The sequence below is a fragment of the Telopea speciosissima genome, chromosome 1 (genome assembly GCF_018873765.1).
Source record: "Telopea speciosissima isolate NSW1024214 ecotype Mountain lineage chromosome 1, Tspe_v1, whole genome shotgun sequence".
NCBI classification, from domain to species: Eukaryota; Viridiplantae; Streptophyta; class Magnoliopsida; order Proteales; family Proteaceae; genus Telopea; species Telopea speciosissima.
In genome coordinates this window covers 75,046,327-75,063,685 of record NC_057916.1, presented here as the reverse complement: position 1 = coordinate 75,063,685, position 17,359 = coordinate 75,046,327, and the positions used below count along the sequence as shown (strand labels likewise).

The window sequence follows — 17,359 nt, the reverse complement described above, 5'->3', positions numbered from 1 at the left end:
TAACTAGTTATGGTTCTTGAGTTTACAATAGGGTGACATGGGGTTGCTCTTTTCTTCTGGGAGATTGGATCTTAGTCTTGTTGGTTGTGGGCCTCTATTGTATGAGATGGTAAGTTAAATGTGTAGCAATAATAATCTTGGCCTGTTTCCGGAGTGGGAGTACAATCTGGTGTCTAACATGACTAGACCCTATATTGATCCGGAAAAAAAAAAACTAGACCTAGACTTCAGCAATATAGATTCTCCTTAGGCAGACATCATTTTGCCTGCCCACCCCCCCCCCCCTTGGAGCATACATTCCTGTGATAATATTTGTAATCCTTAATGGTTACCAGTACCACATTAACAACTGAGGGATATATTGATGATGTGAAACGAAAGAGAATTGTCAATCTTTATGTTTAGTGTAACTAAACAGAGAGTATCAATGAGGTTATATTTCAAATACTGAAGTTAAGTGCTGTTACCTGCGAAAAACAGAGAAGAGAAGAAAGAAGGAGAAGAAGAACTTGCAGCCATAAGCTATCAATTAATTAATGAATAAGGGAGTTACAAAATATATATAGGGCTAGGGACAAATATGGAAAAAACCAAAAAGTGAAAAGAACAAAAATATTTAGACCCATAAAGGCTCTCGGTATTAGCGCCTGGTGCTAATACCGAGACTCATTAATGGGCCCCACACCCCCCACATGACACTTCTAACACTCCCCCTCAAGAAAAATCAATCATGCCCAGCTTGTTACAAATATAATCGATCCTCCCACTACCCATATGCTTTGTAAACACATCTGCAAGCTGTTCTCCAGTTCTGACATGACTTGGAAGAATCAATCCATTCTGCATCTTCTCACGAACAAAATGATTGTCAATCTCAATATGCTTCGTCCTCTCATGAAACACAGGATTGGAAGCAATATGAACTGTTGCCTGATTGTCATACCACAGTTGCATGGGAACCGAAGTTTTAAAACCCAACTTAGATAACAATTGTTGTATCCACATCAACTCACATGTCAAGTGTGACATAGCTCCATATTCTGACTCAGTACTGGAACAGGCTACGACACTTTGTTTCTTGCTTTTCTAAGAAACAAGATTTCCCCAACAAACGTACAGTGTCATGTAGCCGACCTCCTGTCAATTGGAGATCCTGCCAAGTAAACATCTGAAAACCTTTCAACTCGGTTATGACCATGATCTCGATACACTATCCCTCTACCCAGAGCTTTCTTGAGATATCGCAAAGTACAGATAACAACATCCCAATGAGAAGTCCAAGGAGAAGAGAGAATCTGGTTCACCACACTAACAGGAAAAGCGATATCCATTCGGGTCATGTTAAATAGTTCAACTTACCCACCACTCTTCTATACCTCTCTGGATCATCAAGTACATCTCCCCCTTCAGCAGTGAGCTTCACATTGTGATCCATAGGAGAGTCAATCGGTTTGGACCCAAGCATGCCTATCTCAGTAAGTAAATCCAAAACGTACTTTCGCTATGAAAGAAAAACTCCCTTCTAAGATGAGCCACTTCAATTCCCAAAAAATACTTCAACTTCCCCAAATCCTTAGTCTGAAATTTCTGTTGAAGATACAACTTTAAATCCATAATACCTACTGAATCATCACCAGTAATAATAATATCATCAACATATACTATCAGAAAATTTCTCCCTGCACTTGATTGTCTGTTAAAGAAAGAGTGATCACCACCACATCTAGATAGACCAAACTCAAGAACAACTTCAGTAAAACGACCAAACCACGCACGAGGAGACTGTTTCAGCCCATACTAGACTCCCCCTGAGCAACAAACCCCGGAGGTTGCTCCATATATATCTCTTCTGGTAAAGTACTATGAAAAAAATGCATTTTTGACATCCAGTTGAAACAAAGGCTAATGATTGGATGCAGCAAGAGATATCAGAATACATACGGAAGCAAGTTTGGCAACAAAAAGTATCTAAATAATCGATACCATACACCTGTGCATAACCCTTCTCCATAAGCCTCTCTTTCAAACGAGAAAGAGAACCATTAGGGTTAACCTTCACAGCATGCACCTACCTACATCCAATAGCAGTCTTACTCTGGGGCAGCGGAACAAGTTCCCAATTTGATTTACCTCTAAAGTCGATAATTCTTCTTCCATAGCTGTCCTCCAACCAAGACTACATAATGCCTCTGTCACAGACTTAGGAAGTGGATGGGCCTTAACAGTAGACAAAAAGGAACGAAAAAGAGGAGACAAACCAAAATAAGAAACATAATTAGAAACAGAATGTTGTGTACAGCTACGAGTACCTTTCCATTTAGCAATAGGGATATCAAGATCAGAAACAATAGGGTAAGTTGTAGGAGGACTTTCATTAGGATCTGCAGCGGAAGGAGACATGACAGAGTCAATGAGTACAGGAGGGGCAGCAGCTACCATCGGTTGTCGGCTGTAGACTTTGGTAATAGGAGGGCATTGAATAGGAGCGTCTGGAGCAAGATCCTGTGGCAAAGGAGACTGAATAACATAAATAGAAAAACCATCATCTAACTTGGAATGCATCAATTAGTATAGCATGGTATGGAGTGGACTCAAAGAAAGACACATCAGCCATGACAAAGTATTTATGTAAAATAAGAGAGTAACATCAGGCATGTTCCCCCCCCCTCCTCCTCCTCCTCCCCCTCTCCCCCTCCGTGGAGCTCTTTATTTAGTCCTTCCCCTGTTTCTTCCCGTGATGGCCTCTCCCTTCGCTTCATTGCTCCTTCGGCTGATGGCAACACCAAAGTAGATCTTTGTCCCCCGGCTTGCTTGATGATGAAGTTAAGTTATGGGGTAACTATCTGGTTGGGCATTTCCTGGGGGCCAGTCCTCCTTTCCACATCGTAAAGCTTTCTCTCTCTCTCAGCAGTGGAGAGTTTAGGGATACCTCAAGGTTTTTCTGTTTGACAATGGTTTCTTTGTCTTTAAATTTTCTGATGAGTTGGACAAGAATCACACCCTCAAAGGTGGCCCCTGGCAGGTTGGGAAGAAACCTATATTCCTCAAGTAGTGGCACCGTCAACTTCAGCTTCGGAACGTCGATTTGTCCTCCATCCCCATTTGGATTTCTCTCCCTAGGCTCCCTCTTCACTTCTGGTGTACTGAGGGTCTCAACTATGTCGGTTCTGTTGTGGGTACTCCACTCTTCTCCGATGCCAGAACCATGAGAAAAGATCATCTTGCCTACGCCAGAATCTGTGTAGATGTCTCTGCAAATGATTCTCTTCCTTCTTTCATCAAGGTAAACGACGGTAATTTCTCCTTTGAACAGGAAATCCACTACGACTGGCGTCTTCCCCATTGCCTTATCTGCAAAAAATTTGGTCATGACACTCAACTCTGCTCTCCCAAGGTTTGTTTCATTTATTGACTGTCACTCTAGAAACATATGGGTATATCTTATGCACACAAAATTTTGAGAAGTGATAATGGAACCGAGTATAAGGAATCTCACTTTCAAAAATACTTTGTTGATTATGGCATTGTTCACCAGACTGGTTGTGTCAATACCCCAGCCTAAAATGGTGTGGCTGAAAGGAAGAACCGCCACTTATTAGAAGTGGCCAGAGCATTGATGTTTGCTCGACGTGTTCCTTCAAAATATGGGGGGGATGTTGTTCTCACTCCAGTCTATCTCATTAATCGGTTGCCTACTCGGGTTCATGACTCCCGTAGTCCGACTGAGGTTTTACTTGGGACTTCCTCCTTTGTGGTTTCACCCAAAGTGTTTGGTTGTGTGTGTTATGCTAGAGATACAAAATCTCCTAGCAAACTTGAACCCTGTAGGTTACAGTGTATTTTTTGGGTTATTCTCTAACCCAGAAAGGTTATAAGTGTTACCATCCCCCATCCTGTCGTACTCTGGTCAGTATGGATGTAATTTTTCATGAAAGCCTTTCATATTATCCTTCACCACCTCTTCAGGGGGAGAGTTCTAGTTAAGATGTGTCGACCTTTGAGGTTCCTCCTCATGAAGTTCCTCCTTTTTTATCCCCTCATTGTGAAGAGCTACCTGCTGCCTGCTGCCCCTTGCCCCCTCATCCGAAGGGAATCCTATACAGGGGGAGATCATGGAAAATAGTGGTGGTGATGTTCCTATTCAAGGGGAGCTAACTCCAGTCCAGAGAACCATTGGTGAATTTCAGAAGAGAATTGAAAACTCCAACATTATCACCTATCAAAAAGGATGTTTCTAGAAAAAGGCAGCTTCAATCCACTGTAGCACCAATACCTATCCAGTTGCCGACTTAGGATCCAGATCCTACTTCTCCTGGTAAGACTTCTTCGTCCGACCTAACTATTGCTCATCGTAAAGGTACTAGGACTTCCACTCAATATCCCATATCTCGTTTTGTTTCTTATAGTTCTCTTTCTCCTTCCTTTTGTGCATTTGTATCCTCTCTTTCCTCTGTTTCTATTCCTAAAAATGTGCAGGAAGCATCTACAGATGGAAAGTGGAAGGTAGCAATGTTGGAAGAAATGAGAGCATTGAAAAAAAAAAAATATGTGGGATCTTATGGCTCTTCCTCCAGGGAAAAAACCAGTGGGTGTAAATGGGTGTTTATGGTTAAACAGAAAATAGATGGGATAGTGGATCGATATAAGGCACATCTGGTTGCAAAGGGCTTCACTCAAACATATGGAGTTGACTATCAGGAGACCTTCGCACCAGTGGCGAAACTTAATACTGTAAGAGTATTATTGTCTTGTGCTATAAATCTTGGATGGAATCTTCAGCAATTGGATGTGAATGCCTTCCTCCATGGTGAGCCAGAGGAAGAGGTATATATGGATATTCCACCAGGAGTCTCTGATGATACGACTAGGGACAAGGTCTGTCAATTGAAGCGTGCTCTTTATGGGTTGAAGCAGTCACCTAGAGCTTGGTTCTGCAGGTTTCACAAGGCTATGGTTTTAATAGGATACAAGCAAAGCAATGTTGATCATACATTGTTCATCAAACGAGTTGGTGATAAGGTAACTAACCTCATAGTCTCTGTTGATGATATTGTGGTAACCAGAAATGATGGTAATGAGATCAAGAAACTGAAGCACTTCCTTGGCCGTGAATTTGAAATAAAGGATCTGGGAACTCTAAAATATTTTCTAAGGATAGAGGTTGCTCGGTCTTCAAAGGGCATCTTTCTTTCTCAAAGGAAATATATCCTAGATCTATTGTCTGAGACTAGGCTATTAGGGCGTCATCCTTCGGATACCCCTATAGAAGCTATTGTAAGACTCAAGGAGAAAGAAGGTGAACCAGTTGACAAAGGTCACTAGGAGCGATTGGTGGGAAAACTAATTTACCTCTCTCATACTAGACCAAACATAGATATTGTTGTGAGCTTGGTAAGCCAGTTTATGCATGATCCGTATTCCTCTCATATGGAGGCAGTCCTTCGCATCCTACGATACTTGAAGTCTGCTCTAGGAAAATGAATACTCTTATCTCTCAGTGGTCATCTGAAAGTTGAAGCTTACACTGATGCTGATTGGGCTGGCTCTACCGATAGGAAATCCATCTCTGGATATTGCTCCTTTGTGGGTGGAAACCTTGTCACATGGCATAGCAAGAAGCAGAATGTTATGGCAAGATCCAGTGCTGAAGCAGAGTTCTGGGCAATGGCACAAAGAGTCTGTGAATTATTATGGCTTAGAGGATTGTTGCAAGATATTGGTGTTGTCCATCTTCCCATGATGTTTTATTGTGATAATAAGGCTGCCATTAGCAATTTAGCATTGCTTATAACCCTGTCCAGCATGATTGTACTAAGCATGTGGAGGTTGACAGACATTTCATTAAGGAGAAGCTTGAAGCCAGAGTCATCTATGTTCTCTTTGTGAAGTCTACTGACTAGTTAGCCGATGTGTTCACTAAGGGGCTGAGTGGCAAAGTGTTTCATCCTATTCTAGTCAAGTTGGGCATGTGTGACATATATACACCAACTTGAGGGGGAGTGTTGGATTGTATGGGCCAGAATACCGTGGGGGTGGGGGTATTATGGACTTTTTACCTTTTATTATGCTTTCTATTATGTACAGCCGACTCTAATAGAACTAATTCTAATCTGTTAACATTCAGACTCTAATTCAGACTCTAATTCTAATCTGTTAACATTTCCTTTCCGTGATTTGATTGAAGGATGAGGACACAACCTCCGTGACCATTGCATTCTTTTTATCATCATCACCCATATTGTACCTGTTGTAATATAGGTTCAGGGGTAATATTGTCCTTGTACCTATAGTGTCTAGGTTCATTATGCACATGTTAAATGTGTTAGGTATGGTAGGTGTGGTAGGTAAGGATTGAGTAAATCATTCCATATTTGTAATATTCTGCTATACCACCTACGCAATCGACATCTGTTCCTACTCCAAATCCTGCTCCTAGTCATACTTCGGGTAAGCCCACTCTTGATCCTAGTCTTGATTTACCCATTGCTGTTTGCAAACAAAAACGAAGTTGCACTCAGCATCCTATCTCAAACTTTGTGTCCTACAACTCTCTAACTCTTGCCTTTCATGCTTTCATATCCTCTTTGTCCTCTGTCTCTATACCTAACACTTGGCAGGAAGCAATAGCCGAACCAAAATGGAAGGAGGCAATGAATGAAGAAATGCTTGCCCTTGCGAAAAATTAGACCTGGGATTTGGTAAGTTGTCCACATGGGAAGAGGCCTGTTGGTTGTAAATGGGTCTTTGTTGTGAAGCACAAGGCTGATGGTTCTGTGGAGAGATACAAGGCGAGATTAGTCGCCAAAGGGTTCACTCAAACCCAAGGAATCGATTATCAAGAGACTTTTGCTCCTGTAGTGAAGATGAATACTGTACGGGTCATCATTTCTTGTGCTATAAATCAAGGATGGGAACTTCAACAACTCGATGTGAAGAATGCCTTCCTACACGGAAACTTGGAAGAAGATGTCTACATGGAGGTACCCCCGGGTTTTACCTCTTTAGAGACTCAAGGGCAAGTGTGCAAGTTAAAGAAGGCCTTGTATGGTCTGAAGCAGTCGCCAAGGGCTTGGTTTGGCCGATTCCACAAAGCTATGATCGCATATGGGTATAAGCAAAGTAATGCAGACCACACATTGTTTGTTAAGAGAGTGGGATAGCAAGTTACCCTTTTGATTGTCTATGTTGATGACATAGTAATTACAGGCAGTGATGTACATGAGATTCAGAAGCTGAAAGCTTATTTGGGCACGGAGTTTGAAGTCAAGGATTTGGGCAGATTGAGGTACTTCCTAGGGATTGGTTGCTTATTCAGCTAGGGGCATATTTCTCTCTCAAAGGAAATATACCTTGGATTTATTGAAAGAAACAGGGATGCTTGGGTGTAAACCAACAGATACCCCTTTGGAGCCCAATACACATTTGAAGAGTAAGGAACGTGAGCCAGTGGACAAAGGCAGCTATCAGAGGTTAGTGGGTCGATTGATTTATCTCTCACATACCCTGCCAGACATCACCTTTGCTGTAAGCCTTGTCAGCCAATACATGCATGATCCTCACTCTTCTCACTTGGAAGCAGCATACAGAATTCTCCGTTACGTCAAGTCAGCTCCGGGGAAAGGAGTATTGTTCTCTCCACACGGCCATCTCCGGATAGAGGCGTACACTGATGCAGATTGGGCCAGTAGTCCTGATGATAGGAAGTCCACATCGGGATATTGCACATTTGTTGGAGGTAATCTAACTACTTGGAGAAGCAAAAAATAAGTTGTTGTGGCCCGATCTAGTGCTGAAGTTGAATTCCGAGCTATAGCACAGGGTATTTGTGAGCTCCTTTGGCTCAAGGGGCTTCTTCAAGACTTGGGGATGAGTGCTGATCTTCCTATGCGACTCTACTGTGAGTCTGTGACAGCAAGTCAGCAATCAGCATTGCTCACAACCCAGTCCAACATGATCAGACCAAACATGTTGAGATTGACCGGCACTTCATCAAAGAGAAGCTGGAACAAGGAGTTATTTGTATTCCATTTATTCAGTCTAATGAACAGTTAGCTGATATCCTTACCAAAGGAATCAGTACAAAATTGTTCTTTCCTACTGTTAGCAAGTTGGGCATGTTTGATATGTATGCACCAACTTGAGGGGGAGTGTTGTAATATAGGTTCAGGGGTAATATTGTCCTTGTGCTTATAGTGTCTAGGTTCATTATGCACATGTTAAATGTGTTAGGTGTGGTAGGTGTGGTAGGTAAGGATTGAGTAAATCATTCCATATTTGTAATATTCTGAAGTTATAAATAAAGGCTTGGCCTCTGTCTCATAGACAAGCTAGTATTCACGGAATTCCACAGTACCTTTGAAGATAACACCAATTGAATCACCAAAAAATCGAAAAACACCCAATCAGCAACCTGCTGCCACCAAACTCTTCGTATATATCACCACAAACACCAATCGAATCACCATAAATCGAAAAAATATCAAATCAGCAACTTGCTGCCATCAAACCCTTCACACACAGCACCATAAACACCTTCAGAAGTCTGCTTTTTTGTTGTAGAATAATCAGATTTAAACCATCATCGCTGTTATCTAATCCGCAGCCAAAGAACAAACGAAAAAAGGAGGGGTGAAACCACCCCTATTCTTAAAATCGCAGACCTCTGGTTAGATTGACCAGAAATAGCAGAAAAGGAGGGAAAGGGAAATCTCACAAGGCTGTGTACCAGTCCTATTGAATCTGCTCTGATACCATGTTACCTGCGAAAAACAGAGAAGAGAGAAGGAGAACTTGCAGCCGTAAACTATCAATTAATTTATGAATAAGGGAGTTACAAAATATATATAGGGCTAGAGACAAAGATGGATATAAACCAAAAAGAGAAAAGAACAAAAAATCGAGACCCATTAATGGGCCCCACACCCCCACACGACACTTCTAACAAGTACTTTTCCTATGAGTATTTAATGGTATATATTTCACCTACAATTATTTAATAGTGCTTTATCTGTGAGTATTTATCAATACTAAATTCTGTTGAGATGTGTTACCCGATATTATAAGGGTATTTTGGGTTTTTTATTTATGCTTTATTTATGTACTTTTGAACAAGGGTAGGATTGTAATTTGGGCTGTGACACTGTTTACGTGAACAGTGTCGTGAACAGTATCATGAATAGTGTCGTGAACAGTGTTTCCCTTTGTAATCTCTTTTATTATTATTATTATAAATAGAGAGTTTGACTGATCTCATTGATCATTCAAGCCATTCACGAAATTCCTGTTTTGTTAACAAATTCATTTTTGCCCGCCCTTATGAGAGATCTCTTCAAATCAAGCCTGTTTTAGCTCAGCAACAATATGTATATCATGTTGATGGTTAGTAAGCTTATGGATTAATGTCTCTCTTTCAGGTAACAACAAAAAGGATAAACTTCATAGTGGATGATCAAACTGTGGAGGACAGTTTGAGTCCCTGCTCTGGGAGCAAATATCACAAAAAGGATTGCAGCTGGGTGATGTCTTCTCTTCATCAAATTTTTAGCAGAAGGTGAGACCACAATATATAGATATTGGAGTATTTGTTCTACCATAAATTTTTAGCAGATGGTTTGGGTCCCAGTTCCTGTGTGTGCAGGCTGCATTCAGTAGTACAAGATATAGAGAAGCATGCATCCATTTCTCAACTGGCAAAACTTTTATAATTAGGTCAGTTAGTGTTTATGGCAAAATTTGCAACAATCGGGGGGGGGGGGGGATTACGTTTGGTTTTCATTATGTTTCCTGCAGGGTTGTTTTACTATATGGATCTGATTACTCCTTCCATCCCACAAAGATTGTCAAGTTTGAAAAATCTCACTTTTAAGGGGAGTCTGTTCCTGCACTGATTACCTAAATATTTTCATTAATCTTCCAAAAATATCCTTCATTGATTTAGAACAACAACGTGAAATTCTCCCTATTTCCTCTCTCATGCACCTTCCCTTCGCTCGGGAGTGGCTTTGGCTCGATTAATCCTTTTCTGATAGCTCTATTTGTGACATTGTTGGCAAGCTTGTGTTCAGTGCTTTGATTTCGCACATTTGGATGTAGCAGAATCTTCATAGATGGACTTCCAACTCCCGGTCTATTGACATGATTTGGAAAACCATATTTTTTTATGTCAGCTCTAGGCTTCATATGCTTCCCCATAGATCTCTTTTAGACTCTCCAAGGAACAGGCACATTGTTGTTACCTGGGGTTTAGATTCTTCTCTCCTTTGCTCTCCTGGCCAGACCCCCTGGGCCTGTGGCTTTGTTTTGTATAGCTCCACCCCCCTCCTTTTCCCCTGTGTATTCCACCCCCCCCCCTTCTTTCCCCTCCCCTGGCCTTTTGGGTTTAGTAATGAATTTTTATTCACCCAAAAAAAAATGCTTAGGGTAGTATGGGCAAGTAAGAATATATGAAAGCATTTAATATTGTAAAAAAAAAAAAAAGGTGTACCCAGTGCACAAGGCTCCCGCCACTGTGGGGTCTGGGGAGGGTCATAATGTACGCAGCCTTACCCCTACTTTCGCAGAGAGGCTAATGCAAGAGTCGACACCGAACTAGGGAAACCAGCGGGAGATCGATTGCAGCAGGATCGTTACAATGAAAAGAACAAATTAAACTGCAACTCTTTTTTTTTTATTGCTACTTTTCTGTTACATATAAAGAAGAACATAAAAAGGATAAGAAGAAGAAAGGGATATAGAAGAGAAGGGGGATAGGGGAATGGGCTTCTCACTGTGGGTCTCTCACCCACAGCTATCCCAGCTGTTGAAACATGGAATTTCTCCCATAACCAATGGCAACAAGGCCTGAAATTCTTTTCTCCAAAATCTGATCATTCCTTACAATGCCTATTAATAGCTTAGGCAAGCTTACAAAATAGAAGGTAGAAAATAGAAACTTCCTAAAACCAAAATAGAAGGTAGTAAATTAGCAACTAATGAAAAATAGAAACTACTAAGGCTTCAAAGATTCAGCCTTCTAAACAAGCAAGGAAACAAAAATAGAAACAAACTGAAATTAGAAGCTACCTAAATGAAATAAAATAAACTTTCTAAAACTGAAAATAGAAACTAAACTTTAGCAACATTAGGATGGGATCTTTCTCCAGTTGATGGGCCCACAAAATCTTCTAAAAAATATCTCCACATAAAGAAAATATGGGCTGTTACACTGTTCATGTGAACAGTGTTTTGGTCTTTTATTTTCTTCATGCTTCACTCTGGGCTGGGGCTGCCTTAGGTGATGCTCCATCGAACCAACAAAAACTTGCCACATCATCAGACCAGGCTGCTTCTCACAGCAGTCACATCCCACAACCTTGCTGGGCTGGTTTTGGGGCTTGTTCCTGCGGGTACATATGGACATGTGATCTACGTCAGAGGCTGTTTCTAGACACCCATGACCACTTGGTCACAATGGAGCAACCTTAACCGTTGCACCAAGGCCCGCCCTCAAAGCATTTATATTGTAATGGACAAAAAAAATTGGAATGTGGAAAAACTCCCAAACAGATATTATTTGTGGGATGGAGTATTTAGTTTGATTCATCAGTAGAGTTTGTGTCTTAAGATTTTCCTAGTCTTAGAGGGTGTTCCTGTAAGGATGTAAACCAAGCCTTTGTTATCAATTGAATAAAATTAAATTTGCAGCCATGTGCACTCTCTCTCTCTTCCAGTTTGATTCATGGTTCTAGTAGGTGGTCCTTGCATCTTTTTCTTCTTCTCATCACTTGTCATATTATTTCTTAATTCTTTGTTCTCTTAACAACAACTTACTCCACCAATTGACCAGCCTGCTTAATCCTTTGCAGGTCACCATTAATCCCTCTCAAATTAAATAATCTCTTAAAGATTTGTTCCCTATTAGTTGATTATAGCAGTGAAACACCTTAGTCAATTGGTTTTGTAAAGAATTGTTTACTTGGAGAGCACTCACAACCAACCCAGTCCTACTAGAGAAGTCGTGAGAAAAAGGAATTCTCTGTGAACCAGTTGTTAGTCCTTATGTCCAAGATATTCAGTGTCAATATGTAGCAAGTTGAGGGGTTTTATATGAAACCCCTCCAATATGGAATGAAATAAAGAAACGTCTCAGGTATTTTGATTTTTGACCCATCTCGATCGAGATGAAGAAGAAGAACCAGGAGGTAGAGGTGGCAGCAGAGGATGTAATGGTAACAGTGGCTGCTGCTGATTTTTGCCGCCTTCTGACCTGGAGGTAGAGGTGGCACTGGCAGTAGCAGCAGCTGCTGCTGCTCTGTAATGGTGGCGGTAGCAGTGGCATCTGTTGCTGCTTCTTGCTGCCTTGGGTCTTCAATGTTTCAAAAACTAAAACCCTATTTTCACTCCTCTCTTATATGATTCAATCATTCAATGATATATAAGAGAGGAGTGAAAAAGGAATCAAAACTAAAACCAACATATTTTACTTATAAAATGATATAGTGTAGCATACGTGCATAAAGCAATAATGTACAAGCTAATAAAAAATAACATAACAAAGAAGTGTGTATGTGTGTGTGTGTGTGTGTGTGTGTGTGTGTGTCTATATATATATATATATGCATGTATATTATATGTGTGTGTGAGAGTAGGGGGCATATGGGTGTACCTATCCTCCCTGTCTGACTTCAGACCTATCTCTCTTTGCAATCTCCTCTACAAGTTCATTTCCAAAATCCTTGCTAATAGGATCCAGCTTGTCATCCCTTCTCTTGTCAGTCCCAATCAATCTGCCTTCATCTCTAGCTGGAGCATTGTGGATAATATCATTCTTTGCTAGGAGATTGTGTGTGGCTTCATTCGCAATCCCACTCGCCAGCGGCCCTCATGAAAATTGACCTCCATAAAGCTTTCGACTCCCTCCGTTGGGATTTCATTTGCGATGTGCTTTCCCATATGGGCTTTCCCCCCGCTTTCATTCGCTGGATTTATGCTTGCATATCCATCCCCTCCTTCTCTGTCCTTATTAATGTCTCCCCGCAGGTTTCTTCCAGTCCAAAGTTGGTATTCGCCAAGGTTGCCCCTTCTCCCCCTTTCTCTTCTCGCTGGCTCTGGAAGTCCTCTCCAGGAGTCTCCAATCCAAAACTGATCTCCATCTTATCTCCCCTATCCCCAAATGCAAGCACCTCAACCTCACTCACCTTGCTTTTGCTGACGATTTGATGATCTTCTCCAAGGCTTCCCCCTCCTCTATCTCGGCCATCATGTCTTCCCTCCATCTCTTTGAGAATCTCTCTGGTCTCCGCATCAACCTCTTTAAATCCAAAATCTTTCTTGCGGGTATCCCTGAATCTAATAGAGATGCACTCCTGCGTCTGACTGGCTTCTCCCTTGGATCCCTTCCCATCAAATACCTAGGCCTTCCCCTCATCCCTGCTCGGCTTTCTAGTCACCACTGCACTCCCATGCTCGACAATATCCGCAAACGACTCCAGCTCTGGAAAGGCAAACTCCTCTCCTATGCTGGCAAGCTTGAATGCATCAGATCGGTTCTCCAATCTTCCTACATCTATTGGTGTGGCATTTATGGTATCCCTAAAGCCACCATCAAAGCCATGGAAAACCTTTTTTGTGCCTTCCTTTGGAAAGGGAAAGAAGTAGCCAAATTCCTTCACCCAATTAGCTGGAAATCCATCTGCCTTCCCAAATCAAGGATGCCTCGGCATTCGCCGCATCCGTGATTCCAACACTGTGGGTATTCTGAAGCTCATTTGGGAAATCTCCTCTAGACGTGACTCTATCTGGGTCAACTGGGTCTACTCCCATCTTCTCAAAAAAGACTCCATTTGGACTGTCCCCATCAGTTCCGACTCTTCTTGGATCTGTCGCAAGATTCTTCTCCTCTGCCCCTTGCCATCGCAGCCACCTCCACTGTTATTGCTTATGGATCAACCACTTCCCTTTGGCTCGACCCCTGGCACCCTCTTGGGATTCTCTACAATGTCCTTGGTGCCAGATTGATCTACTCCTCTGGCATCCCCAAATCAGCCCCCCTCTCCCACATCATTTCCCTTGGCTCTTGATCCCCTCCATCCCCCCACATCCCTATCCTCTCCTAGATCTGGCCGTCCCTCCCCCCCTCCACCCCTCCCCCCCAGCTTCTGCCGATAAGGTTATTTGGCTCCCCTCCTCAAACGGCCTTTTCAGCTTTAGATCAGCTTGGAACTTAGTTCGCCACCACAACCCCCTGTCCCTTGGCCCAAACTTGTCTGGTTCAAAGGCCTCATCCCTCGCCATAGCTTCACGGTCTGGAGAACCCTTAGCCTTTGCCTCCCAACCCAAGCCTTCCTTCTCCACCACAACATTAATGTCCCCCACCCCCCCCCCCCCACTTGCATCTTCTATTGGAATGGTTCTGAGGACACTGCTCACCTTTTCTTTGCCTACCCATTCACTTCTACCATCTAGAAAAAATCCCTTATGTCCATTTGGCCCGGCTGCAGGAGACCTTTGCCCTTTGATAGGGAATGGCTCTGGATGGAAAGGCTGCTCTCTTTGCGACACTATTGGGAAGCTTGCGTTTGGCTCCGCTATTTACTACATTTGGATGGAGAGGAATCTTAGGAGATGGACATCCAACTCTCAGTCCTTCGACTTGATTTGGAAAGCCATCTCCTTCGATGTATCCTCCAAGTTCAGCTCCATCCACCATAGATCCTTCTCGGATACCCTTAAGAACAGGCATATTGTTGCCTCCTGGGCCTTAGATAGCTCTCTTTTGCAGCCCCCTCTTCCCTCTTAGGATGGCTTGAGGCTTGCGCTTTTGTATCTCCCCCTCTCTCTCTTCCCTCTCCTCCTTGTATATCCCCCCCTTTTTTCCTCCCCTGCCCCCTCCTGGGGTTTGGTAATATATTTATTCACCCAAAAAAAAAAACATCTATCAAACATATGTTAGGTCCAATCCCACAAGGTAATGGGTCCATAGAGATTAAAAACTTGAGTTCCATTCTATAATGCCAATCAATTCCCTAATCGAGTTCTTAAGAAAATAAGAACTTGAAACGAGCCAGAAACGACCTTTGCTGTTTGAAAACTGTTACAACCGTTTATCCCAAAAGCTCAAGCTGTAAGGTTAGGGCTATAACAATGCATATCAACACACAACAACCCCTACATCTGCAACCCCCCCCCTCCCACTCACACATACACACACAAGCTAGAAATCAAGAATGAGTTGATTCAAACAAGAGACAAGGGAGAAAGAGGTGAGAAGGGAAGAGAAGAGAAGAAGAGAGGAGAAGGAAGAAAGAAGAAGAGATGAGAACTATAGGAAGAGAGAATTCAATTCCTCCCCCCCTATAATGTTTCATTTAACACTTCATGGAAATTACATATGCCTCCCTAGGGAGGTAAAAGGTAAAAAAGAAAAAGGATATAATTACAACTTAACATAACATTCCAGTAAACAAGAGACTAAAGTACCCTTATCTCTAAAACTCCCTTTCAAGCTGGAGAACAAATGTCATGCATTCCCAGCTTGCATAACAAGGTACTGAACTGAAGAGAAGTAAGTCCTTTGATGAAGATGTCCGCCATTTGATCACAGGTCTTCATAAAAGGGGTACAGATGCAGCTAGACTCTATCTTTTCCTTGATGAAGTGTCTGTCCGCTTTTATGTGCTTTGTTCTGTCATGTTGCATTAGGTTGTGAGCAATGCTTATAGCTGCTTTGTTATCACAGTAGAGCCGCATAGGTCCTTTAGTGTCAAACCCAAACTCCTAGACCAATCGTCTCAATCATATGAGTTCGCAAACTCTATGAGCCATGCCTTTGCACTGGATCTAGCTACAACAGGCTATTTTTTGCTCCTCCATGTGACTAAGTTACCTCCCACAAATGTGCAATAACCAGATGTAGACCTTCTGTCTGAGATGGATCCAGACCAATCGGCATTTATGAAACCTTCTATTATCAAGTGATTGTGCCTGGCATATAATAGTCCTTTCCCTGGAGAGGACTTCAAGTATCTGAGGATGCGGTATACATCATCCAAGTGCCCACTCTTAGGGGCATGCATAAACTGGTTCACCACTCCCATTGCATAAGAAATATTTGGGCAAGTAATAGACTAATAGATGAGCTTACCACTGGCCTCTGGTACTTCTCTACATCAACAAGAGAGGGACCATAATCTTCTCCTAGTTTGTGATTCTGCTCAATGGGAGGACTTGCTGGTTTGCAACCCAACATCCCTATCCTTTGACATATGTCGATTCCCCTCTTGGACCTTGGCACTTCAATTCCCAAGAAATACTTCAAGGGAACCAAATCTTTAATCTGAAACTGTTGAGCCAAGTAGGTCTTCAATCTAGCTATCTCAGCTCTATTATCACCAGTCACTACAATGTCATCAACTTAGACAATAAGGGCTGTAATAGTAACATTACCTCGCCGGATAAATAAGGTGTGATCAACTTGACTCTGAGAATACCTATTCTTTAGAATAGCCTGCCTGAACCTCTCAAACCATGCCTTTGAGGATTGTTTGAGACCATATAAAGACTTCTTAAGGAGACACACTTTCCCTTCAGCTAAAGGAAACTTGAAGCCAGGAGGGGGCTGCATGTACACTTCCTCCTCTAAGTCACCATGGAGCAAAGCATTCTTTACATCCAACTGGTACAGTGCCCAATCTCTATTTCCTACCAATAATAAGAGGACCCTTATAGAATTATACTTAGCCACAGGAGCAAATGTCTCCTGATGGTCAATCCTATACACCTGATTGTACCCTTTAGCCACCAACCTTGCCTTGTACCTCTCAATTGCACCATCGAACCGATACTTGATTGTGTACACCCACCTGCATCCAACTGGAACTCTCCCCCTGAGAAGATCTACCAATTTCCAAGTACCATTCTTTTAAAGAACCATCATTTCCTCAGACATAGCTTGCTTCCACTTTGGGTCAGACATAGCCTCAATGACATTCTTGGGAATGGAAATAGAGGAGATGGCAATAGTAAAAGCAAGACCTGTAGGAGAGAGAGCATCATAGGAAACAAACTGGGCAATAGGATTAGTGCCAACTCTCTTCCCTTTTCTAACAACAATAGGAAGGTCTAAATCAGAAGGAAGAGAAGAGATATCACCTACTGAGGAGGATGGAGCTCAGGACGTGGATCCAAGGAAGAGAAGAGATATCACCTTCAAGCATTCACCTCTTTTATACACAACGAAATGAGTATCAATATCAACAACAGCCCCTTCTTTATGTTTCCCAGTATCAAATAGAAATGGAGAAGTAGGCAAAGGTGAGAGGAAAGGGATATCAACAAACGCTTCATTCCCACTATGTTCCCCCTGAAGAGTAAAGAAAGGTAT

The 17,359-nt window shown here is 42.2% G+C and overlaps 1 protein-coding gene across 1 annotated transcript in view; it reads left to right on the top strand.

Annotated features, from left to right (window-relative positions):
* LOC122667673 (BEACH domain-containing protein C2-like) overlaps positions 1–17,359 on the top strand; it is a 183,658-nt gene that overhangs the window by 123,576 nt on the left and 42,723 nt on the right. The window contains exon 16 of the mRNA XM_043864047.1: positions 9,414–9,550. Coding sequence (XP_043719982.1) covers positions 9,414–9,550 — 137 coding nt within the window. The remainder of the gene's footprint in view (positions 1–9,413; positions 9,551–17,359) is intronic.